Source organism: Mustela putorius, unplaced genomic scaffold, assembly GCF_011764305.1.
Source record: "Mustela putorius furo isolate JIRA1106 unplaced genomic scaffold, ASM1176430v1.1 tig00000139_pilon_pilon_pilon, whole genome shotgun sequence".
NCBI lineage: Eukaryota > Metazoa > Chordata > Mammalia > Carnivora > Mustelidae > Mustela > Mustela putorius.
The window spans coordinates 10,929,674-10,956,093 of NW_025421293.1; the positions used below are offsets into that span (position 1 = coordinate 10,929,674).

At 46.1% G+C, this 26,420-nt stretch overlaps 1 protein-coding gene across 2 annotated transcripts; it reads left to right on the top strand.

Moving 5' to 3' along the window:
• Positions 1 to 1,769: 1,769 nt before the first annotated feature.
• On the top strand, positions 1,770 to 26,420 carry RAC1 (Rac family small GTPase 1). 2 transcript variants are annotated; one of them, XM_045075128.1, is made up of 7 exons: positions 1,770 to 2,018; positions 11,201 to 11,272; positions 15,268 to 15,385; positions 22,015 to 22,071; positions 23,571 to 23,633; positions 24,315 to 24,474; positions 24,793 to 26,420. In XM_045075128.1, the coding sequence occupies exons 1-7, from the start codon at positions 1,984 to 1,986 to the stop codon at positions 24,921 to 24,923; spliced, it is 636 nt and encodes a 211-aa protein (XP_044931063.1). In that variant the 5' UTR covers positions 1,770 to 1,983; the 3' UTR covers positions 24,924 to 26,420. The 2 variants fall into 2 exon arrangements, with proteins under 2 accessions (XP_044931063.1, XP_044931064.1); XM_045075129.1 differs by lacking the exon at positions 22,015 to 22,071.

The window sequence follows — 26,420 nt, forward strand, 5'->3', positions numbered from 1 at the left end:
CAGAGAGCCAATGCGGGGCTAGATCCCAGAACCTTGAGATTATGACCTGAGCCAAAGACTGACACTCAACCCACCTCACCACCCAGGTGCCCCGATTCACTGGAAATTTTTATCAGCAAAGACGACACTGTTGCTCTACACCCTTGAAAATTCAATTCCTCTTCAAGGGAGATCTTTATGAACAGAGCAAAAAGGAGATGTCCTTTGCCCTGGGAACATATTTATTTTAAAATAACTGGAAGACAAAGATGCTTTAAAAACAAAATCAGGGACACCTGGTGGCTCAGTGGGTTAAAGCCTCTGCCTTGGGCTCAGGTTATGATCCCAGGGTGCTGGAATCAAGCCCCACATTCGGCTCTCTGCTTAGCAGAGACCCTGCTTCCCCTCCTGCCCCTCCTCGCCACCGCTCCTCTGCCTACTTGGGATCTCTGTCAAATAAATAAATAAAATATTTAAAAAAAAGAAACAAAACAAAACAAAAACAAAAACAAAAGAACAACCAAATCTGTGTAGAGAACGTCTGATTTCAGAACACTGTTACCATACTGAGCAGCAGAGCGAATTCCAGGAACAGAACCCTTATGGGATGAAAATGTCATTGGAAATCAACTCCCCTGGCGGGTCTACTCTAGGAGCTGATGGGCGTGTGAATCAGTAATTACCTTGGAGGAGGGTAATGCCGGAACAGGTATCAAAGCTTTAAAAAGTGCTCACCCCTGCGACCTCCCTAACTCCATTTTAGGGCGGGTGGTCTAAAGAATTCAAGCGGTAAAGATTCTGGGATAAAGATGCTCAGCCCAACATTGTTTCTCAAATAGGAACAACTCCAATAACACAATAACACAAATATTGGTTAAGGGCCACCGGCATAATGGGAGTGAATAGTAAATGACCATTAAAAACGTTCTACGCGGCGTGCCCGGGTGGCTCAGTGGGTTAAACCTTGGGCTGGGGTCATGATCTCAGGGTCCTGGGATGGACCCCAACGTGGGGCTCTCTGCTCAGCGGGGAGCCTGCTTCCCCCCCACCCCTGCCTACTTGGGATCTCTCTCTCTGTTAAATAAATGAAATCCTAAGGGAAAAAAACAAAAAAGCAAAAAAAAGTTCTACGCATGTATTTCTCTCTCTCTCTCTCTTTTTTTTTTAAATTTGTCGTTACATACATATATAACCAAAAAGTTATATATGGTTCGCTCCCACCCCCGAGCATGTGACTCCTGATCTCAGGGTTGTGAGTTCAAGCCCCAGGGTGGGCACGGAGCCAACTTAAACAAACAAAAAAAACAGGAAATATACCAAAATATTGGCACCTTAATGGTGTACTAACAGAGCATCATCTCCAGAACTTGGTACAAAGCGCAGGACTAGTAAATGTTCAACGCAGGGGAAACAAAATGCATACGTAAGAGAAGAAATCTCAGCACATTCTTGGCCTAACGAACAGACGTTATCTTTGAAACACGGTACAGTATGTGGTATTTCCTTCTTTCGAGTTTCAGGTTTCGAATATTCTGGAAGAAACTCATCTTCCTATCACGGAAGCAGGCTAATCTTCGGCCCTTCGCCAGGTGGCACAAAGATGGCGGCCGGCACGCCCCCGCGCCCCGCCCCACGAGCCGAGCCCTCCCGAGCGCTCCCGAGCGCTCCCGAGCGACCCCGAAGCCAGCAGGAAGCCCGGGAGCCGCGCGGGCAGGAGCGGCCCCGCCCCAAAGCCTGGGAGCGGCGCGCCGGCGCGGGGGAGGGGAGACCGGATGTGAGTGGAGCGGCCATTTCCTGTTTCTCCGCAGTTTTCCCCCAGCTTTGGGTGGTGGCCGCTGCTGGGCTCCGGCTTCCCGTCGGCGGAGGGCGAGGCGGCGTGGACAGCGGCCCCGGCACCCCGCGCCCTGCCGCCCGCAGTCGCGCGCCTGCCCGTCCGCTGCGCCCCGAGTCCGCCGCTTCTCGCGTCAGCGTCCGGCCGCCGCCGCGGCCCAGCGAGCGGCCCAGATGCAGGCCATCAAGTGTGTGGTGGTGGGAGACGGGTGAGTGCGCGGCCCGAGGCTGGGGCCCGGGCTGGGGTCGGGGCTGGGGCCGGGGGCCCGGGCGGGGGCCGGGGCCGGGGCCGGAGCCGGGCGCGCTGGCGCGGGCCGGGAGCTGGCTTCTCCGCGGCGCGGGGCGTGGGGCGCGGGCCGCCACTCACTTCCCTGCGGGACTAGACGGCACGGGCCTGGTTCCGGCTTTTTTTCCCCTTTCTTTCTTTTTCAAATTTTTGCTGGGGGAGGGAGTTGCCGACCGGCCACCGAAGGGAAAAGTGAACTCCACCCTCCCGCCTTCTCTCGGGCCCGCTGCACGCCGGGCGGGGACCCCACCAGCCACCCTCGGTGGTCTGCCCCTCCATCGGTGGGCTTGCAGTTGCCTTTCGTAAGAAAAAAAAGGAAAAAAATGAAAAAAAAAAAAAAGAACCGTTTCTGGGCTTTTTACATCACCCTCTCGAGCCCGGTTAAGCGCTTCCGTGTGTCCCGGCGGTCAGGTCCGTAGGACTTGACGAATATATGCCTGGGCTGGTTTGGTGACCCTAAACTGATTGACCACGGGGTATCTTCCGCTGTATTTCGCTGCTTTAAAAAAACATTTTTTTTTTTGGGGGGGGGGGTGTGTGATCATTTTTGCTCTTTCCGTGGAGAAACTTTTGAGATTCTAACTGCGAGGAGCTGGGTGTGATGAAGACTGTTGTTTTCTCTGCAAGTGGTGTGGTCATTATTTAAAAAAAAAAAAAAAATTGGCTTTCGCTTCTTGCATTAGGTATGGGATGTAGCAGAACAGGCTCCCTGAGCGGAGCTGCCCTGTGACTCAAGGCATTTCTTTTCATTACTGTCTGTGGTGGTTACAGGCCCTAGAGGAAGACAAGACTTGGCTTATACAGTTTTTTTTTTTTTTTTTTTTCTCTCCCAGAAACAAATATCTCAGTGTAATGCGAGCAAAATCCTGTATCTCAGCAGGGCTCGAGTAGTGTTGAGGGGTAACAAGGAAGCTCCAAGAATTACTATCAATTTCATCAAACTCAGGATGCAACTGATATATTTCTCAGGTCTTGTAAAGTCGAAGGAAGAGTTTTGGCATGGCTCTTCCTTTTCATTAATATTCCCCAAACTTGTCATTAGGGCTGATGTGGCTTTTTTTGCCTCCCATGTTGTGAATTAGCTTATTTAGACGGTCGTAAATTAGACATTCGAAATTGTTTCTGCCGCTAATTCAGATTCAAGGACAGTTGAGCTGATTTTTAAAAGGTGCCCATCTGTATGATTTGTCAGAATCATTGTATGAAACGTTAACACTTAATGGTTCTGTGTGTATAGCTAAAAATAACAACTTTCGCCTATTTAGGAATAGGTATGGTTGTTTTTTTTTTTTTTTTTTTTTTTTGTCTTTTAAACTCTTCAGAAGAAAGCTTTACTTCCAGTTGGGGCAAAAAATATTCAGCTAGTTAGTTTAATAGGGAAATCAGTAAATTGGCTTAAATGAAGCTTGATTCTTTCGTGTAATGAATTAACGTCTGTCACCTTGTCTTAGGAATGCTCTCACTGAATTTCCTTTAAAAATAAAAAATGCAGAAGCAGTATGCTTAGAGTATGAAATAATACTTTTTTTTTTAAAGTCAGCTTGCTGCCAATTTAGTATCTAACATAGTATGTAATATTGTTAATTGAAAATTTCTGAAACTAAAACATAAGCGTAGCAGATATATTTAATGCTTACAGATTAGGGACTTCTGCTATTCGTATTAGCTTCTTTATCTTAGTCACATACTTGTTGAATGTCTGCTGTGGGATCTGGATCCCTCCTTCAAATCAGGAAACCCTGGGCATATCACTCATCCGCCAGGACAGGGGCCTGAAGTTGAAGTTGGGAGGATTAAACAAGATGCTGGATACTAACTGCCTCGGACGTGCTTGGTCCCAGCTATGTGCGTGCCCACAGCCAGCCTCATACTGTTGCTGTTCCTCTTCCTTTGAGGCACTGCTGGGCTCTCTGGGGAGTGCAAGGCATAAAACACAATTCTCTAAGTTTTCAGCTTTTTTCGTACTGTGTTTGACATCGATGTAGACTGGGGCTAAGCTCTGTTAGAAGTGGAATAAACAATTTAAGTTCTATTTATTTTTTTAAAGATTTACTCATTTAAGTAATCTCTGCATCCAGTGTGGGGGTCAAACTCGTGACCCCGAGATCACGAGGCACAAGCTCCACCACTGAGCTAGCCAGGTACCCCCTCTAATACTTTCTTTTTTTAATTTTAATTTTATTTACTTAAGTGGGCTTTACGCCTAGCGTGGGGCTTGAATTCATGACCCTGAGATCAGGACCTGAGCTGAAATCCAAGAGTCAGATGCTTAATGGACTGAGGCACCCTGCGCCCCCTCTATTTAAATAAGGGATTGCATATAGCAAACATGACTTCAGTCAGAAATTTAAATACATAATATTACATAATATTCCGTACCAAAAATATTACTCTACTTTTATCCAAACAAAGCATGCTTGTTGATATAGCTGGAATGTTCTTTTAATGAAAAATTGTGATAGCTGTAAATGTGGGTCTGAATTTTGTGGGGCACAGAACTCGGTGCTATGGAATTTGAGACTGTTAAGGGCAGTTTAAACAATAAAGGCAAATTGATTGAAGTTGAATAAATTGCAAGCTTGCTTACCTAAAATACATTCTCGGAAAGTACAGTTAAAAGCTATGTTATAGCTGTATTATAAGTAAGATCAATTAGCTTATATTCTCTATAGATTTTTTCTATGTAGCAGTTAAGTTGGCATTGAGTATAAAATATGAAATGAAATTTTGATACTTTTTAATTCTGCAGATCCTTCTGTTGGTCCTAATTCTGCTAGCTCTTCCTGAACACAGGTTCTGTCACTTTTATTTGGGGGATCTCTACCCCCAAGATTTTCTCCCAGCTTTACTTAGTTAAGACAACATCTCACATTCAGATATTTCTAAACCATTTTTAGTAGTGTTTGACTTTCGTTGACTGGGAGTGAGTGACTTGAAGCCCCCCTATGTTCACCCCTGATTGGGCTAGTGGTCTCCAGCCCAGTGTCTAATTTAGACATTGCTCTCCAGGAATTTTTTTAGTTGAGTGTGAGAAATACCTTCCACAATGATGTCATCTTTTTAGGAATGTACACCACTTACTTACTCCCCACTCACTTCGATTGAATAATCAGTGAAGGTATGAACCATGAATTAACTGCTTCATGAATTATCTTTGTATTTTTGTCTTGAGGGATGGGGTTCCATATTTTTGACCTGTTGTAAAGGTGTTTGAATTCTACACAGGCTTCTAAATTTGGTTTGTTATTTGACTCTGATCTTGATGGTTAAAATTATACTTAATGTCTTTTTTTTTTTTTTTTAACATTTTATTTACTTATTTGACAGAGATCACAAGTAAGCAGAGAGGCAGGCAGAGAGAGAGGGAAGCAGGCTCCCCATCCCAGGACCCTGGGATCATGACTTGAGCTGAAGGCAGAGGCTCAACCCACTGAGCTACCCAGGTGCTCCCCCCCCCTCCGTTTTTTTGTTTTTTGTTTTTTTTTTAACCTTAAAATGATAATCCTAGTAAAAGTTTGAGGTTGGGTTCAGTAGAGGAGTAACAGTAATTTTTAGAAATCTTAAAGCCACTTTTTATAATCTTTTGCATTAATCATGGAATGTATTAGTACTTAACTACTTTTTTACCTCAGCATCACCCACCAGGTAGTTCTTGTGATTTTAGTCTTACTAAAAAGGAGATGTTTTACCAGGAATCCTGCTACCAAGGCAGTTACCACATGTCATCAGAGGAATATTTTTCCTCCCACATCTTAATATGAAAAGTTTCCCACATACAGAAAAGTTGAAAGAATTACGCAGTGAACACCTGCTACTTAGATTTTGTATATTTTGCTCTATTTCCTTATCCCATATCTTCCCCATTATCAGAGCTTTTTTTTTTTTTTTTTTTTTTTTTTAAAGGTTTTATTCATTTAACAGAGGGAGAGAACACATACGGGAATGGCAGGGAGAGGGAGAAGCAGGCTCCCCGCTGGTTCCCAGGACCAGGGGATCATGACCTGAGCCAAAGGCAGACCCATAAATGACTGAGCCACCTAGGGGGCTTATTTTAAGAGGATTTGATTTTGAAGGAGAATGGGGGTGATACGTAGTTAGATAAAAATTCTTGTTTTTGAACTCTATATTCTGCAGATCCAAATAGCAAGTACTCCAGGATTAGGCTTGGTGGTTATAGAAGGCAGCAGGCTAAAGACTAAAGGCTACTTCAGAATTGAACTTTTAGAGCTAGCATCTTCAGCCTTGGGGGGTTTTGAAACTATATAGGTTTTTAATTTTTATTGAAGCCTGCGATGGTGATAATGGTTTTCTATAAGTTGATTGTGGTGTCCCCTGTTAGTGACAGAGTATCAGAATTTCAGATTAGAGTTTGTGATTTTGTAGCACTAAACTACTCTGTTCATGCATTTTCTGAATTTATTCTCTACGTGATTATGCATTTATTGAAGGCCCTGCAGTTGGAGGGTTCCCAAACCCCATTTCACAGGGTAAATTGAGGACTTTGATTTAGGGTCTTTCATTTATGCAGTAAATATGAATATGTATTTAATACATAGAATTCACATTTCACTACATTCTGTTAATAGATCTTTAAGATCTCGGTACTTTCTGAAAAAGTTTTATTTATTTTAGGGTGAGAGGCAGAGAGTGAGAGCAAGGGCAGGAGTGGGAGGAGGGGAAGAGGGAGAGACAGAATCTCCAGCAGACTAGCCCTGAGCCCAGAGTCTGAGATCGTGACCTGAGTGAAACCAAGAGTTGGATGCTGAACCATCTGAGCCACCCAGATGACCCAAGATCTAGGTACTTTAGACAGTAATATGGGTTTCTTATTTCCTGATTGGAGAAATCTGGTCTTTCAGTCCTGTTAATAAAATCAGTGTATCTTTTTAAATTTTATTTTATTTTTAAAAAAGATTTTACTTGGTGCGCCTGGGTAGCTCAATTGGTTAAGCGCTGCCTTCAGCTCAGGTCATGATTCCAGGGTCCTGGGATCGAACCCTGCACCTGGCTCTCTGCTCAGCAGAGCCTACTTTTCTCTCTCCCTCTGCCTGCCGCTCTCCTTACTTGTGCTATCTCTGTCAAGTAAGTAAATCCTTAAAAATTATTTTATTTTATTTTAGGGAGAGAGCAAGTGTGAGGGAGAGGGTCTCAAGTGGATTCCTGCTCTTAGTGCAGAGCCTGACGTGGGCTTCGATTTTATGACCCTGAGATGGACCTGAGCTAAAACCAGGGGTTAGGCCCTTAACTGACTGAGACACCCAGGCACCCCCTCATCCTCCCCCCGTGTATCTTTTTTAAATGAGTCAGTGCAGAAAGTTCTTATTTTTGAACTTCCTATACTGTATCCCTTCCCTTTTTTGGGGGGGGGGGTAAAGATTTTATTTTTAAGTAGTCTGTACCCAGCTTAGGCTCAGACTGACACCCCTGAGATCAAGAGTCAGATCACCCAGGTGCCCTCCCTTACTTTTCTAACATGAGAAGATTAACCATGTTTCCAGAGTTATTGATTGTGCTTCTTAAGATTTGGTTTATAGATTTTGGTAATACTGAGGTCTAACCCCAACTTTTAAAGTTTCCTTAGAGTTCTCCTGGTGGAAAAACCAAGAACATAATAGGAACATAAGTTCGTGCTTTAATCTTGGTTATTTTTACAAGATAGAGCAGGAGAGACACGGGCCAAAAAAATGTACTCATGTGAACTTTGTTCCAGTAGACTCATGTTCATTTGTTAACTTCATGGCAGCTTTCAAAGATTAAAAAGAGGTTGAACTGAGCAGTTAAGTATATAAAATTGGAAACTCCAAAGGAGATCGTAACTTCCAGCGATCCTGTGGCAACATCAGTTAGGGCTGTGACCAGATGTGGCTTCCATCCTCTGTGTGAGGAGCTCTCACTGCCTGAGCCTGTTTACTTTGGCCTGTAGAGTTTGATGGTGGAGTGTGTTTAAAAGGAGTGAATAAGTAACACTAAGGGGAGGTAAATAACCATCTTCTTTTTATCTGTTTTTTTTTTCTTTTCGTCTGTTTTTAAAAACTAAGTAAATAAATCAAAGGTTGGACATGTACTTAATTAAAAAGACAGAATTTAGGGGCATCTGGGTGACTCAAGTCAGTGAAGAGTCAGACTCTTGGTTGATCTCAGGTCTTGATCTCCGGGTCGTGAGTTCAAGCCCCATGTTGGGCTTCATATTGGGTGTGAAGCCTACTTAAAAAAAAAGTTCAAAATTTTATTATTTAATAATTTTTTATAGAACTTAGATTTATAGCAAATACTGTAATGGATTGGTTAAAAAAAAAATTCAGTCAATGTCAGATTATGCGAGTACCTTGAATTCCTTTACAGTTAAATCTTTCCAAAGACGATGGCTCAGCTAAAGATGAAGTTGCAGGATAAAGAAATTTTAGAGTATTTAAAACAAAGTTGGTCATATTTATAGTAATATGGCTTTGTTCTTCATACGTATGGAAGAGATTTAGGACGGGCTCTTAAAGGAAATGCTACTACGGCATATTAACCATTAAAACCTTTATAGCTGCTTATTTTTGACATTAAGAGGCAATATGTATTAACATTTTTATACAACATTTGTAATTTTGAAAAGAGGTTCACTGGTGACGGCTTTAGACTCTACTCTTCTCCCTCAGCTACCGCATGTAATCCATGGCTGAGCCATCTTCATCTTGTTCTGCTTCATGGCTGGGAAGCTCTTGAAATGGCCCAGTTCTCTTCCCCCTGAAGCCCCCTTGTTGGTTCACACCACTCTTGTTTTCCTGCCTCCAGCCCCAGCTTCCTTCCTCTGTCCTCTTTCCACACTGCAGTCAGAGGCTGCTTCTAAAAATGCAAATTTAGTGGTTTCTTGGCAACTGAAAATCTTCTGGGACTTCCCAAGTAGGATCAAGTCCCATGCCCTTAGCCAGAAGAGATGGCGGTCTCCTCGTACTTTCCTCCTCGTAGTTTCCTTTGCTGCTTCCCCTTCTTTGTTCGATAGGTGTACCACGCTGCTTCTGGGCCTGGCCGTAAATGCTCTTGCTTCTGCCTAGAATGTTCCCCCTGTAATGGCTCCACTCCTTCTCTAAGTTTCAGTATACATTGCAGTTTCCTCGTCGGCCCTCCAAGACTACGTTAGATCCCTTTACTGTACATTTCCAGAGTATCTTTTTTTTCTTTTTTTAAGATTTTATTCATTTATTTATTTGAGAGAGAGGGAGAGAGCGAGCATGCTAGTACATGGGCACCAGGAGAAGTAGCCTTTCAGTGGAGCAGGGAGCCTGAAGCGGGGCTCTATCCCGGGGCTCCAGGATCATGACCTGAGCCAAAGGCAGCCGCTCAACCAACCTGAGCCACCCAGGCGCCCCTCCAGAGCATCTTTAGTAACACTTAGCACATCTGTAATTTTATGCAGTGACTGCATTCTTCCTTTTTTACCTAACCTCACAGATTCCCTGAGGTCTTGGTCATGGCAGGATCTTCAGCTCCTACAGTTCTTCCTTGCATAGTGTACACTTTGTCGGTGTAGATTGAAATAAAATTAATGCTTTCAGGAGTTTGTGACAGAGTTGGTAGTCTTGCATTCCTTTTATAGTTGAGAAAACTGACGTGTGAGGAAGTTGAAACTTACTAACAATTCCAGCCAGTAACTGATAAAGAGCTGGCTCTGGGCTTCAAATCCAGGGTGAGGACGAAGAGATCTCAGCCTTCTGCTCGTACAGGTTTGACATTCTAAGCTTTTAACAAAATGTGTGGCCAGTGAGTCATTTTTGTTTAGAAAGCCTTTAAGAGTTGGAAGCTACTTCCTCATGATGTAATGCTTGACTCCGCAGAGGGCTTTGGGGGTGGGGGAGTTCCAACTTTTAAGCCCTATTTTAATAATAATATGAATAAAACAAGTATTGGCAAGACTGGATGGGCCTGTCCTCTGTCCTAGCTGAGAGGTTTTTGCCTTCAGCTAAGGGTGCTACGAAACTAGAAAAGCACTTAACTTCTTTATGGTGAATCCTAATTCGTAGTAGTTGAGATTGAGCAACAAACTCTTAAAACCCAGAACTTCATTGTGTGACGGGCATGACCTTGGTAAGCCAACAGGAGACCTCAGGGAGAGGGGCTCCTTTAGGGAGAGCATTTAGTGAATCCTTAAGCCAGGGACACAGGCTCTCAGAAGCCCTTGAAGTCACCATAAGAGTGTCATATTTGGAAACCATTTTTGGCTAAGGGTGCAGTGATACTAATTTTTAGGAGATATTGTCATGAAAAAACATTTCGGACAATTGGGAAACTTTGAACCACCATTCTGACCTCTGCCTGATGGTACGCTGTACCCACTACCAGTTGTGCAGGAGGCCCTTCTGTCTTTGGAGGATTCTACACGATTCTTTTCTACTTTTTCCTCTTTGCAGCTGTTTGGAAGTTTATGCCAGCATTCTTGAGCCATTAATTAATATGTCTGGAATATATTTTGTTAGTTGCTTTAAAAGCTTATGGTGATACGGGAGGATGGGGGTTGGGGAGGTGGTAAATGAATACGGATGAATTAAAGTGAATTCTGTGTGGCTCTTTGTGGTTCACAGTTGTGTGTGTGGTGGTCAGTGACTAAGCACTCTGTTAAGAGAGAGCAGTCATTACTGATGCCAGAGGGAAGGCTTTCAAAGGTGGTGGGTTTGAGCTACCACTCCGAGTCTGCAAGATACATTACTTAGCAACCAAGTGGAAGTTATAGAGGAAGGCTGTGTTTGCATATTAGTATTCATCACAATGATTTGAGGATAGGATTGAAGAATCTTGGACGGAAAACTGGTACAGATGTTTACAGGAGAGAATTTCAGTTTAAAAATCTTGTTCCTGTTCAACCTGGGCTTCTTGAACAGCTGTTTCTGACCATGAATGTTCATGCTATACTCATAAACAGAACATGAAGGCTCCTATTTGAGAAATTCGAGTTTATTATAAATTTCAGGATAAAAATATGTAGTGTTAAGTAAAAGATTATGGAAACCATTTAATGCTAAGTACTTGGTGTATACTCCTTGATTTTTCTGTTAGTTTAACAGTAATGAAAGGATTATGTTCATGTGACTAAGCAACTTACACCATTTTTTTCTCTCTCTCTAGAGCTGTTGGTAAAACTTGCCTACTGATCAGTTACACAACCAATGCATTTCCTGGAGAATACATCCCCACTGTGTAAGTATGGAGTTAAAACTGTGTAAGTATGGAGTTAAACTGGGAATTAACTTGTCTGTGATTTTTTTTTTTCTTTGACCATTGTTTGGCTATAAAGGCATTCTTAATTTGCACAGGAACAGATCTGATTAATTTTCTTTCCAAACATTCACCTAAGTCTAATTATAAGGCATGTACTTGGGCTTTTTAAAAATACATAATGAAAGAAAAGAAAATACGTAATGTAGGGACGCCTGGGTGGCTCAGTTGGTTAAGCTGCTGCCTTCGGCTCAGGTCATGATCCCAGGGTCCTGGGATCGAGTCCCACATTGGGCTCCTTGCTCAGCGGGGAGCTTCCTCCTCTTCCTGCCTCTGCCTGCTGCTCTGCCTGCTTATGTTCTCCCTCTCTCTCTCTCTGACAAATTAATAAAATCTTCAAAAAGTTCATTGTGATGAAACACAGTTTTTTGTTTTTTTTTTCTTTAAGATTTTATTTATTTGTCAGAGAGAGAGAGCGTGCGTGCACACAAGCAGGCAGAGCAGCAGGTAGGGGCAGAGAGAGAAGCAGGCTCCCCTCTGAGCAAGGAGCCCGATGCAGGACTCGATCCCAGGATTCTGAGATCATGACCGGAGCTGAAGGCAGCAGCTTAACTGACTGAGCCACCCAGGCGTCCCAACACATAGCTTTCTTTTTCTTTTCTTTTCTTTTTTTTTTTTAAAACACATAGCTTTCTTAATTTTTTTTTTTTTAAGATTTTATTTATTTATTTGACAGAGAGAGATCACAAGTAGGCATAGAGGCAGGCAGAGAGAGAGGAGGAAGCAGGCTCCCTGCTGAGCAGAGAGCCCGATGTGGGACTCCATCCCAGGACCCCGAGATCATGAACTGAGCCGAAGGCAGCGCCTTAACCCACTGAGCCACCCAGGTGCCCTCTTAATTGGTTTTTAGACGTTCAGGAAACAAAGTTAACTAACTGATATATGAAGACTGGGTAATGTAAGAGTTTTAGATAAATTTGGCTCTCCGGACTCTATGTGTGAAGGATCAAGGAACTGGAACGTGAAATAGGCTGTTAGATTGCAGTTGGCCTTTTCTGGCAGGGAATCAGATGGCTGCAGGTCGCTATTGAGTTATCAAGCTGTGGAATTGAAACCTTGGGTGTGTGTTGGCGGTTATGGGAGGACATAATTGGCTACTGAGCTGCTTATTCCGTCTTGGCAACAGAATTGGGTGGGGATGGAAAAGTCCTTTTCTGATGCTGGGGTTACTAGGGAGTCCCGATAGCCAAGCCTCATAACGTATCGCCCTGTGGCCATGCTGTCAGCTCTGTCTGGACGGCTGCCATGCAGGTGGAGAGGAAACCGTGCGGGTCCCACATGTGTTGACCTCCTCGAGCACAACACAACACGTACTTTGAGGAGGTCTCCAAAGTTTCCTAGAGGTGGGATCATAACTGCATGTTCTGGTTTTATGGCAGGGACTTCCCTAATCTACACTTACGTAGAGCTAAATCATTACCTGTTATCAGTGACTTTGACAATACCTGGTAACACCACTGGTGCTATCACCACTGGTCGTTAGGTGTCTCTCTCTTTCTCTCTCTTTTTTTTTTCTTTTAAATTTGCTGTGTTAAACATCATTGCACGTGTCTTTGTGCACCTGTGATTGATTTTTAGAAGTGGAATTGTGTCAAGTCAAAAGGGAATGGTTGTTTAAGTTTTTGGTAGATACTACCCAGTTGCTGCCAAAAGGCTGTCACTTGGACCAGCTGTGACTAAAGTGGCCCCCTCAACTTGGACTGTGGGGAACAGGTGTTGAAAAAAGTTATCTTCTCATTTGCATTTCTGATCCAGTGAGTTTAAGGTCCTGTGAATGTTCGCTGTCCGTTTGCAATCTTTGAATGGCCTGCAGAAATCCTTTGCTTGTTTTTGTACCGAAATTTTTTCTAACTGATGGAACTTTTGTACATAAGAAATATGAATCTCTCTGTCTCATTTGTCATTGAACTTCGTTATAGGGGGCCTTTTGCCATAAAGAAAGTTTGGCATTTTTATGTGAACATGCCACTCCACCTTCATGGAGTTTTAGGTCTGTCTTATGAAGGCCATTCCTGGGGCGCCTGGGTGGCTCAGTGGGTTAAGCCTCTGCCTTCGGTTCAGGTCATGGTCTCAGGGTCCTGGGATTGAGCCCTGCATAGGGCTCTATGCTCGGTGGGGAGCCTGCTTCCCCCCACCTCTCTCTGCCTGCCTCTCTGCCTACATATGATCTCTCTCTCTGTCAAATAAATAAAATCTTTAAGAAAAAAAAAAGACCATTCCTACTTAAGTGATGCAAAAATATCCTCTAGTAGGTTTTCTAGATTTTTGTGTCTAGAGTTTTCACTTTGTGGCTAAAGTTTGAATTCATTTAGAATTTTTTCTTTCTTTATATAGTGGGAGGCAGGCATCTGATTCTGTTACTGTTTATTGAATAGTTATTATTTATTGAATATAGTTTATTAAATAATTTTTCCTTTTCTCATGGAAGCAGAATTGCAAGATGTGAGGCTTTTTCTTCATGAGATCTAGTTGTCATTCTGTTCTGTAAGCCACTTTGGAGGCTTGCTCAGACCTTGATTTTGCTGTTGCAGTGTAGCAAGACCCTAGGTTTAGTGTTGAGTGTATGCGAAAATGAATTCTGAATTGAGAGAGAGCGATGTGGCATGAGTGGGGGTTTGGGGCGGAGGGAGAAGCAGATTCTCTGCTGTTCGGGGACCCCAACATGGGGCTCAGTCACACGACCCCCCTCACCCCCCCGGGATCATGACCTGAGCTGATGGCAGACACTTAACCAACTGAGCACCCAGGTGAGCGCCCCCTGTCCCCTTTTTTTAATGTTCACCTTATTTTCCGCCTGTCAGACAGGCTTTTGGGTTGTCTCTTATCATTAACTGTTTTTTGCATGGCCCCTTCAAGTTAATTTAAGTATGTGTGTAATTCGGTGCACTCCCTCTGGAAACGTTACACTAGAGGTTTTCAAATCACATTTGTTTTGTGTTACCATGGCACTTTGGTAGCAGGCCTGGATGACCAGGTGACTGATTATCACCCTGCACTCAGTGCGGGTGTTCTGGAAGCACTGTGGTGTGGCTCTGTGGTGTGGCACCTGGTTGAAGAGGAGTCTGATACGTACATGAATGAAGTCAACAAGTGGGATTTGAAAGAGGGCCTAATTTTATACTTTCTTTCTTCCTGGGGAGAAAAATGCTTTTTTTCTTTCTTGCTTTTTTGTGCTTTTCTTTTTTTTTTAATTGGTTAATTACTTGTTTATTTTTATTGGACAGAGAGAGCACAAGCAGGGAAAGGGACAGAGGGAGAAGCGGACTTCCCACTGAGCAGGGAGCCTAATGGAGCAGAGCTCCATCCCAGGACCCGGAGAACATGACCTGAGCCAAAGGCAGACACTTAACCAGTTTGAATTTAAATAAGGCAAAGACGGAGCCACCCAGGCGCTGCAGGAGGAGAAAAATCTCAATTTTCTCTTTATTAAAAGCAAAGGTTGGGGCGCGCCTGGGTGGTTCAGTGGGTGAAGCCGCCGCCTTCGGCTCAGGTCATGATCTCAGGGTCCTGGGATCCAGCCCCGCATCGGGCTCTCTGCTCAGTGGGGATCCTGCTTCCTCCTCTGTCTGCCTGCCTCTCTGCCTACTTGTGATCTCTCTCTGTCAAATAAATAAAGAAAATCTTAAAAAAGGTTTTCGGTTGCTTGACAGTAACTTGTTCTAGTTAAATGGAATAGCTTGTCCTTTGTTTCTTGGGCGTTTCTCCAGGTGCGTGTTTTTCTCCTTACACCACAGTCCGTTTTCCCTCCACTTCTTACCTCCTCATGCATGTGTGCTGGTATATCTGGCCTGGCAGCCTCCAGGCCACTCCTGGCCTTGGCAAACCTCCGGGACCCTCCCCACAACAGTAATTCAAGACCGCAACCTGTGCCTAATGTTCTGGGGCTGTGGACTGACCGTGTTTTCTCTCCTCTGCAGCTTTGACAACTACTCTGCGAATGTTATGGTAGATGGAAAACCGGTGAACTTGGGCTTATGGGATACAGCTGGACAAGAAGATTATGACCGATTACGTCCCTTATCCTATCCGCAAACAGTAAGGATCACGGCTGATTTTTAATGCGTCCTTCTGAATGTATAATTTTGACTATAGGTGCAAATCACTTGTGGGTTTGCTTACACAGTCGGCACTTGAACATGCAGGTTTGGTCTGCAGAGGTCCACTCAGACTAGGACTTTTTTCCATAAATACATTACAGTACTGTGAGTATATTTGCTCCTCAAGATTTTCTTAGTAACATTCTTTCCGGCTTACTTTAGTGTAGGAATGTGGTGGGTTTTACACTTAACGTGCAGAACATATATTTTTTTTTTTCTTAAGATTTTTATTTATTTATTTATTTGACAGACAGAGATCACAAGTAGGCAGAGAGGCAGGCAGAGAGAGAGAAGGAAGCAGGCTCCCCACTGAGCAGAGAGCCCGATGTGGGGCTCGATCCCAGGACCCTGGGATCATGACCTGAGCTGAAGGCAGAGGATTTAACTCACTGAACCACCCAGGCACCCCTGCAGAACATATATTAATGGACTGGTCACGTTATCAGTAAGACTTCAGTCAACAGCAGGTGTTTTATTAAAAAGTTTTCAGGGAGTCAGAGTAATACCTGGAGTTTTTGGCTGCATGGGGGGGCACGGCAGTGCCCTTACCCTCCTGCGTTGTTCAAGGGCCAGCCGTACTGCCATCTTTTGGGTGTATTAAGTAGTAGCACGGTTAAGTTCAGTAGTTGAATGTCCTAGATGCAGACCAAGGATTTGTCTGTTTCCTTTTTAGCATTACTGGTTACTGAGTGTGGTGTCGTGTGTTGACCTGCTCTTATCACAATTTCAGGACCACCGTATGAAATAGGTCCTGTGTTATTCTTGCAGACCGGTTTCAGTAGGAATTAGTTGCAAGGTCAGTTTGTTTTGTGACAGTTTGGTACCACGGAGCTTTTAAAAATCAAGTTAATGACTTGTCTTTGGGTTTAGCACATGCTCATCTTTCTATGGCTTTAGTACCTAAATCATCCTTTTTTTTTTTTAAGATTTTATGTATTGGGGCACCTGGGTGGCTCAGTTGGTTAAGCGGCTGCCTTTGGCTCAGGTCATGATCGCAATATCCTGGGATGAGCCCCACATCCGGGCTCCCTGCTCAGTGGGGAGCCTGCTTCCCCCTCCCTCTCTGCCTGCCTCTCTGCCTACTTGTGATCTCTCTCTCTCTGTCAAATAAGTAAATAAAATCTTAAAAATTATATAAAAAAAAGATTTTATGTATTCATTTGAGAGAGAGACAGTGAGAGAGAACACAAGAGGGGAGAATGTCAGAGGGAGAAGCAGACTCCCTGTAGAGCTGGGACCCTGATGGGGGACTTGATCCCGCGACTCTGGGACCATGACCTGAGCTGAAGGCAATCTCTTAACCAGCTAAACCACCCAGGCACCCAGTGCCTAAATCTTCAGTTTTGTAAAAATATGTCCACTGTGTCCAGTCAGAAAAACTTTGAGATTAGCTTTGCTTCCATTCTAGACAACTAAATGATGTATATACCAAAGCGAGTCAGGTCCATAGCTGGTGAAAATACACTTAGAAGCCCTTTTCTTAAAATAAGCACTTGTCTTGTTTGTACCATTTGCTTATCTTGTTACGTGTTTGTTCATCATTTTAACAGTAAAGACTTTTAAAGAGACTCGGTGACTCAGTGGCCGAAGGAGTACACACTAGAGGCAGTGGAGCGAATTCTGCGGGTTGAAATCCCGTGCTCTCGCCTCCTAGCTCTGTGACCCTGGCAGGTTTCTTCACGGTCCTAGTCATGAACTGTTTCCTCATAGGATTAGATGAGCGGTCTGTGTAAAGCACCCAGAACAGTCCAGGCACATCACAGACACCGCAGTGCGGGTGCTGTGAAGAGCTGCAGATCTGGAGAGCTCTTCGGGTCAGTGTGGATGGGGCCTAGTGAATGGAAGTTGCTGTACGTGCTCTCAGCAAGCCGGGAGGACCAGAGAGTCAGGGTCAAGGAGACATCCTGGAGAAAGCAGGCGTTGACCCTTGGGTGCACATCACGGTCTTGGAGGGTGTGGAGGTGGGCATGGGGTGCGTGTTAGCGTTGGTGAAAACAACCAGTCATTTCCAGTCTACCCCCATTTTTTTTCCTTAAACTTCCTATTTAGTAGTGATAGTCTTAGACTTATTTTTTATTTTTTAGATTTATTCATATGAGAGAGAAAGAGGGTGAGAGCAGGGGAAGGCAGAGGCAGAGGGAGAGGAAGAATCCCAAGCAGACTCTGTGCTCAGCACAGAGCCCAAAGACCTGAGAGCACAATCTGAGCCAAAACCAAAAGTCAGAGACAACCAAGCCACCCAGGTGCCCCTAAACTTAGTTTGCGCGTGCACAGATGGGGGATGGGGCAGAGAGAATCTTCAAGCAGACGCCCCACTGAGTATAGAGCCCCTGTGTGGGGCTTAGTCTCATGACCCTGAGATCACAACCTGAGCCAAAATCAAGGGTCGGGTGCTCAGGACCCTAAATGGACTGAGTCACCCAGGGGCCCCTCCCCCTTCTTTAGTTTTAAGCTTTTGAGTACAGCTTGTCTATGCAGTAGTCACTGTCTTTTGTATTTATTTCCTCCTGGAGGAATTACCGGATACAATCTCTTTAAGCTGTGGATCTTTGGGATTGTCCTTTAGCTGAATTACAGTAGCGGTCCAAACAAAGAACAGAACTATAAAATGGGAGGGCTGAGTGAGTGGTATCTCAGTTAATCTCCAGCTAAAAATGACCCAATGGATGCTTGATAATTCTGGATTTTCAGTGGATTTGCTAAGCTGTTGACTGGTAGAATAGGAGTTTCCAACCCACTGGATATATCTGGAAGGGCGGGGTGTCCTTTCTGAGAAATGAGAACCACCTCCTGTGACTCAAGGGGTCCCGGCAGGGTGGGGCCTTTTTCTTTGAGGGAGTCACTCACAGTAAGTCAAAGGTGACTTGGCCATATTCCCACTCTCTACCGAGAGAACAGTAGGTCCAGTAACAGACCGAAGCAAGCCACAAGGTATGGGGCCTGACAGCCAAGGGGGTGGGGTGTGGTCCTTCTGGGGCAGGACTTCTAAACTCTTCATGTCCCATCTGTGTAACGTGCTGTTTTCCTGTCAGATACTTGGATGTGTAAAAGGGGGTATGGCATGATTCTTGCTCAGGTGCCTCCCACACAGGGTATAACACCACACACCGGCATAGGGGATGTCGTGGTGCTTAGAGCAAAGAGGGGAGAGCAGCAATCTGGAAGTGAAAGACTTCCTTCTGGACTCCTTTGGGGCTGAGAAGGTTATCTTGACTCCTGGGGGATAGGCCTGGTGGTTCCGGGCTGCCAGAGGGGACCCCTTCTGAACTTGGCACCAACTGAACTTGGTCTCCGGTTGTTGACTCTGGTCTGCAGGCCCGTTTATGTGGCTCTTCCCTGACTGGAACCCGAAGGGCCCATGGGCGACGGCTTCCCCAGATCTCCGCTCTGACGTTCTGTTTCCTGTGGTCATTTACGCTGCTGTCTTTGTTTGTGGGCTGGCTCCAGGAAGCGAAGTGGGATCTGTGTAAGGCATCTGTTTCTACTTCATTCTCTGAAAGATGGAGTAGAAACTGTCCTTCACAGTTCTGTTTTTGTCAAGTAATCATTTAGGCTCTTCTATCCTTGAATAAATTACCTTTATACTCTCTTTTTGAAAATACCTTGAGTTCTGCACCCACACCTTCCGTGGCCTGCTCTGCATCGCGGTGTGCTCCGTGCAGTGCTCAGGCGCAGCGCTGTGCATCATGTCCAGCCCACCGTATTTGCCTTCTTGTTCCTGGATTTAGTGGTGTGAGTGGGAACCTGTGTGACTGGCCAGAGTCACAACCTGAGCTCTGTGCGGGTCTCCGAAGCTCACGTTGCCCCACCGGACCACTGGCCGCTGACACACTGGGCCTCTTGTCTTCTGGCCGAGCTTAGCCTGAGGAGGGCTAGACCGCTGGACATTGGTCAGAAGGAAAACAATAGCATTTAGCTTGGCTGCTTTGATTTTCAGATGGCTTTCTACTTTGTTAAGTTGGCTGTTACCAGATCTGTGTCCTCCAGCCGGAGGTCACTAGGAATGCACCTGTGGCTAAACCAGATGGGGTTTGCCTCTGTGTCCCTCGCTAGACACACGCTTTGGAGGCTCTGGGGTGCGTGATTCCCGTGAGGGCTAGAGGAGGCGGGGCTTGCTCTGCATGGGGTGCTGGCGGGAAGCAGGGTAGTTTTAGGGTGCTCTAATCCATCTCCTCCAGAAGGTGGGGATGAAGCCGGGCCGGAGCTGTGACTGGGGCCAACATGGGCTTGTGGGCTGGGAGAGGGGGATGTTTGGTGTTTCTGCAGTGTGCACAGTGACCGTTACCTGTGCTCAGACAAGACTGTGGTCTTCTCTTTATTTCTTCACTTTCGGTCTCATTTCAGCCTGGTCAGTAGGACTTAGTCTGGCATCAGCATCCTGGGAGATCGTCCCGTCCCACGGGAGCTTGCTGCAGCCGAGCCGCACGCCACGCTGCGTCCTGGGGCTTGGGCTGCCCCTCTCTGCGGCGCTTGTTTTCTTAGCTGCTCCCCATGGATGCCACAGGCACCGTGTCTTTGCCTCGTGTGTATCCTGCTCTTTTGCCTGGGTTTGTAGAATGCCGGTGGTGAAAAATGTTCCAAGCCTGGAAGGAAAACCAGGTTGGAAGGCCTATGGAAGAAAGGAGAGGCGAGAGCAGTGCTGGTGCATTGGGAGCTGGGAGCGGCCTGCTGTCCCCGGATGCCCACTGCCGCTCTGCCGCGAACTGGCCCGGCTCTTGCTGATGCCCTCCACACACCGGGGGGCGGCGGTGGTTTGGACCAGCGAGAGGAGCAGCGATAAAGTCTCTGCAGGCGCGGTGGGAGCCTGTGTGGTTAGGAGTGCCCTGCCAGCACAGGGAAGGCGGCGTCTCAGCCGGAGGAAAGGTGAGCCTGTGACGCAGGACAGCTCTGGTGGAATGAAGAGGCTCCAGGACAGGCGTAAAGAGCCGCACGGACTCCGCAGGGTGTTGGGGTAGAACGTAAAGGTTGGAAGGAATTGCTGCTGGAAGAGATAAGTGTCAGAAGCCCATTTTATTTGTTTTTAATTTATTTTTATTTATTAGAAGTGCTAGGTTTGTTTTTTGTTTGGTTTGTTTTAGAGGATGGGGAGGGGCAGAGAGAGAGAGAGAATCCTAAGCAGGCAGTGCGGAGCCTGATGCAGGGCTTGATCCCTCGACCCTGAGATCATGACTAGAGTTGAAACTGAAAGATGCTTCACTGACTGAGCTACCCCGGCGCGCCTGGAAGTATTTTTTTTTTTTTTTTAAAGATTTTATTTATTTATTTGACAGACAGAGACCACAAGTAGGCAGAGAGGTAGGCAGAGAGAGAGAGGAGGAAGCAGGCTCCCTGCCGAGCAGAGAGCCCGATGCGGGACTTGATCCCAGGACCCTGAGATCATGACCCGAGCCGAAGGCAGCGGCCCAACCCACTGAGCCACCCAGGCGCCCCTGGAAGTATTTTTTTAAAGCCCTATTTTGTGTGGGGGAAGGAGGAGAAAGGAACAGGCAGATGGTCCGGTGTTAAATGTAGGATGCAGAGCGTGTATTTTCATCAAAAAAGATGTTCTTAAAAATTGAAAGGGGCAGAACAGATGTGGTTGGAGGATATTTTGAATTGAAGCTGCGTTTTCGTGGCCGATGCCCATGAGTCTCTGTGTCACAAAGATTTGGCTTCATGTCAAGGCCTCAGGGGCACACAGCTTCAAAAGCAGCTGTAGATTAAACCCGGATAGTTACAACAACTTTAATATTCTCAGAATTGTAGATCAGAGAAGCTTGAGTGAGATGAAATTAAAGCAATTCTCTTGTCCATCTGTCTCTTCGAAGAACTGCAGGTTTCTGTGTTGCTTGAAGAGCAAGTCTTTCAATTTTTGTTGGAACAAAGGAGTGAATTGAAAGCACTGTGGTAAACACTAGAAATGCTGTCCCTTCTGGGCGGTCCCATCCAGAGAGGTGGGGGCCGGGGGGGTGATGAAAGGTCCCAGTGTGGCAGTGCTGTTCAGTCCAGTAATGCAGGACCCCAAATTCAAACCGCCCTCCCAGCATTTCTGTACGGGAGACTTGAGGCCTTCACAGCTCTCATACCTGGCCGTGCTTCTGGGGCACCTTTCCTCTCAGAAGCCTGTTTTTTCAGACAGGTGCTTCTCCCATTTGCGGTGGCTTTGGCTGGGCATATGTCTCAGAGCTTGGACGGAGGTCTTTGCCAAGTGTGCCTGTTGCTAGGGAGGACCCGCGGCGGCCCACGGACACACCTTCGCTAACATTTCATGACTGGCCGTGACCGTGTGCTTCCTCGGGTGTGTTTTATCTTCTGCTGGACGAGGAGCCCTCTGTGCTGCTGGGGTAGGGAAGAGTGGCTCCCCCCAGCCCCCCAGTATTTGCCTGACCTGGTGTCTCCACCATCATTGACCTTCACAGGGTTTGGTGGAGGGTTTGGTATTTGGCATCGTAGGTGTTAGATAATCATCCGCTTTCAGATCGTTCGGGAAGGTTGAGACAGGATTCTGATGGAAAAATAATGGATTATATTAACTTTTATTTTCCTCACTTTTTACTAAACTGAAACAAAGTTCTCATGCATTACTAGGTTGCAGAAACGTATGGTAAGGATATAACGTCCAGGGGCAAAGACAAGCCGATTGCCGTATGTAAAACTTTCAGTCGACCTCAGTTTCAAGCTCTATCTGTTCTCTCGTTTCACTTAGTTCTCCCAGGATTTCCTGTTGAGCCTCACGTTCCTTGAGTGTTCTGTATTTAATTCACTCAAGGTTGGGTTTTGCTTGATGAAATGTGCTTTCAGTAGAGCGAGACAGTTTACCCACTAGCTTGAAATAAAGCGGTTTGTGAACTGCTCGCTCCCCTCCCGCCGAGGGAAAGCAGGAGCTCCCAGAAGGGGCCTCTCCGGGCGGGTTGGAGATGGAGGCGTGGAGGCTCCCCCCCGACCCCGGAGCGCATGCTTGAGCCGGCGTGGGACTAACCGTGGCTGCCGGGGGCTCCCCCCCGCTTTGGTGTCCCGGTGCAGCGGGCCTGTCTGGGGCGTGGCTGTGGTGCTGGTGAGCTAACCCAACCTCGCTTGGAAATGATGGAATCAGGTGCCCAGATGCCACAGTGATTCTGGGACAAGCCGGTGCATGCGCTAGCGTTTTTAAAATGTCATTTATAAAAAGCTGTTGTGTGGGATGTTTCTCTCCCTTTCCAGGTACGAGATACCAGCGGGATAATTGCAAGTGTTAGCTTGGGAACTGGGTACATTTCACAAAGCAGCATAGTGGCCTTTTTCCGGGAAAATGTCTTAAAAACCTAGCATTTTAGAAACTCTTAGGCAATTTTGAATACAGGTAAATATTTAAATTTGACTTTTTACGTACAGAATGACGAATGGCTTGCAGTCAGTCAGAAATTCTTCCAGGCACTTCCTCAGCACTGATCTTTCCTTTGAATCTCTGCTTGGGCCGCGGCGGCCCCGCCTGCAAGTCCTCCAGAGACCCTGCGTGGGCTGGAGGAGCCGCCAGCCGGGAAGACGCCCCTCCCGGGCTCGAGCGTCCTCCTGCATGGTTGGCTGTGCTCGCAGAGCCACCAGCCGCGCCCCACTTTGTGCCAGGGACTCCGGGGGCAGTTCTTAAGGAAGCAGTTTAATAGCAGCCCAGGGAAACTAAACGTTATTGAACATGCACATGGGGAGCTTACGGAAAAGCACGCCAGTGGTAAATGGTTTTAAAATAGACTGTTTTTTGATAAACTGAGACCACATTTTACAGAAATACCGGAGTGTGGTATCTTGACACTTGGTTTTGTCCCGGTATATAAATAGGGCCATTAAGTTCCCAGTGGGAGTTGGGAATGATGTTAAAGAAGCCTCTCAGGGGTCTGGTTTGAGGCCTCCCTGGATTCAGTAAATTCTAGCACATTCCAGTAAATCTTCTCCCCTCCTCTCACAAGTAACTGGCTGCTTTGTGTGCTGGCTCTGCTTTGGGAGCCTTCTGACAGAATTGAAGGGGAAACCGGGGAGTGAGCTTTAGACACAAGCTGCTGGTACATAATACGCGTTTTGTCTCATGATTGATTCCCAACAGCATTTACAAAGCGAAGTACACTCGTCATTGTAAGACCATTTCTAAACGCCTCCCTGTTTCCTTTTTGTAGGATGTATTCTTAATTTGCTTTTCTCTTGTGAGTCCTGCATCATTTGAAAATGTTCGAGCAAAGGTAAGTGGGGAAATTTTAGAGAAACATTTTGGTTCATGATCTCATTCCATTCTCAGGAGGTAAAAATACTATTTAGTGATAGGAGTTTTAATTATTTAAATTGATCTTGTAATTCTGACTTTATTATGTAGAGTCCTGAAGTTTCAGGGTTTGATTGAGGAATGCTGTGTGCCTTGTTAAAATAATGAGCACTTCGGAGTCCGGCTCATCTAATAAGAATGGTGACCAGGACTTTGCACTCCTGGATCTCACATACTCCCTAGTGAAACATGATGGGGCCGGATGTCCTTCAGTTGGAATCAGGGACGTGTTCAGGGGTGGTCAGGGTGGCAGAGCTTAGACCTCCGCCCAGTTGACTCTGCTGAATAGGAAGGATTCTCGGAGATGATCTAAGAACTTGACTCGTTTTACCAAACAGATCGTTGTTTTGGGAGGGGGCCCTTCCCTTCCCTTCTCCCCTTGCTCTTACTGGTGAGCAGAGCCTCTGCTGTAGGCTCGCTGGTCTCGGGCCCCCAGCTTGCTAACCGAATGCCGATAGGTGGGCTCATGGTTCTGGAAGGTTGCAAGGGGGTGAGCGGGGTGGCTGACTCAGTTTGGCACTTGTGGAAGTGAGATTTAGGTGGAGGATGCTCATTATGGAGGGAGTGTGTTGTGACTTTTTTTTTCCTCTCTCCCTTTTAGTGGTACCCCGAAGTGCGACACCACTGTCCCAACACCCCCATCATCTTGGTGGGGACTAAACTTGATCTCAGGGACGACAAAGACACGATTGAGAAGCTGAAGGAAAAGAAGCTGACTCCCATCACCTACCCGCAGGGTCTGGCCATGGCTAAGGAGATCGGTAGGACACCTGCGTTGTCACATCTGCTTTGTCTGTGCCTTTATTTCTGGGGCAGAGATGGGAGTCCAGTCTGGGCAAGGAGAGCGCGAGTCTTTCTGACTCCAGCTCTGTTGTCTTCTGGGGAGCCAGCCAGCCAAGGCCCTCGGGGTGAGCCTTAAGGAGCTGGGGCGCACCTCAGGTGTTGCTCTGCTGCTCCTGGCGGGCTGGCAGGAGGCAGGGCCTGGGGAGCCGCTCCCTGCCCTCGCGGTGGCCGGAAGGGCAGGCGCGTGCTTGGCGGGCCGTGGCCCCGTGGCAGTACGAGGCTGTGTTTCTCGGCAGGTGCAGTAAAATACCTGGAGTGCTCAGCGCTCACGCAGCGAGGCCTCAAGACAGTGTTTGACGAAGCGATCCGAGCGGTTCTCTGCCCCCCTCCCGTCAAGAAGAGGAAGAGAAAATGCCTGCTGTTGTAAATGTCCGCCCGCTCCCCCCACCCCCGCCCTGTCCCCCTCGGAACCTTTGTACGCTTTGCTCAAAAATGGTGGAGCCTTCGCACTCAATGCCAAGTTTTTGTTACAGATTAGTTTTTCCATAAAAACCATTTTGAACCAATCAGTAATTTTTAGGTTTTGTTTGTTTAAAGTGTAAGACTTCAAACTTTCACATTATATTAAAATTTAGCCCTAAAATGGGAAGCTTTCTTAAAGCCTTATTTTTCAAAAGCCCCTATTCTTGCTCAGATTAAGAGTTGCCAAAATACCTTGCGAACTAAGTTGCGCTGTTGTGCTGAGAACACTAAGCACTAAACCGTTCAAGACCTGTGTCTTTCAGGAGAGCCGGCATCCCCGGTTTGCACCCGCAGACGCGCGCTCGTTTGCGGTAGGAGGTGGCCCGGCCTGGTTCCCGAGCTGCCGCCCCGCCGCCCTCTGACCCCGCGCCGCCTGCCAACACTGTACTGTCAGTCCTCACGCAGTGAGTGTAGTGACTCAACTCTTCAGGTCCCTCTCTTAGATTTTGTGGTGAGACTTTTTTGGAAAGAGTTAGTGTATTCGCTTTTGCTGAGATTTTGAACAGAGCCCTTCCGCCCACGTCCCTCGGGCCGAGTGTCCACTCCGGCCGGGGGTGCGCAGCACGTGGGGCGATCAAAGAACGAAGACAGTATTTTGACAAAATACGGAGGTTAATTTACACTACATTGTACATGTCCTAATGAAACTGAGTAAAAGTGTCACGGGTAAAAACAGTAAAGGTTAATTTCTGTCCAGTGCAGTAAAAGATGAAGAAAGGTCGGTATTATCACTAAGTGTTTTAAACTTTTCCTTTTTTCTTAGACCTACCATCCCTCCTAAAATTGGGCATTTAATTCATCTTTGAACTGGTCGTTCCCATAGTTGCTCACTTAGCGCTTTTCTTAGAGAACCCCTTCTTATTGAGCAATATGCCTCCTTGTATTATAAAATCTTTCTGATAATACATTAGAAATTTTTTTTGTAGATTAGTAAAAGTGCATTCCTGTTTCCTTGTTACTTTATTCAGAGCTAATAAGCGCTTTCCTTAGTTTTCTAGTAACTAGGTGTAAAAATCATGTGTTGCCGCTTTATAGTTTTTGAAATATTTTAGATATTCCTAAACTATGAACTTTCTTAACATCACTGTCTTGCCAGATCACCAGTACTGTACCCTGACTAATGCTGGCCCTCCCTTCTGCCTCACCCCCCTGGACACACACCTCTCGCTCTGCCTGACCACGTCCCCTCGGGTCTGTGGGGTTCCGTGAGCCCGTGCTCGTGCTAATCACGTTCTGTACAGCTTACCCGCTGGCAAGAATACAAGGTTGGACCTCTCAACCACTAGAACAACATTTTTTAAATTGACAGTTGCAGAATCGTGGAGTGTTTTTACATTGATCTTTTGCTAATGCAATTAGCGGTATGTTTTGCATGTATGACTTAATAAATCCTTGAATCATA

Excerpts from the sequence above, each read along its gene's own strand:
- RAC1 (XM_045075128.1), top strand. The coding sequence starts at position 1,984 with ATGCAGGCCATCAAGTGTGTGGTGGTGGGAGACGG. Across the intron at positions 2,019-11,200 it reads TGTGTGGTGGTGGGAGACGG|AGCTGTTGGTAAAACTTGCC; the intron begins GTGAGTGCGCGG and ends CTCTCTCTCTAG. Across the intron at positions 23,634-24,314 it reads TTGAAAATGTTCGAGCAAAG|TGGTACCCCGAAGTGCGACA; the intron begins GTAAGTGGGGAA and ends TCTCCCTTTTAG.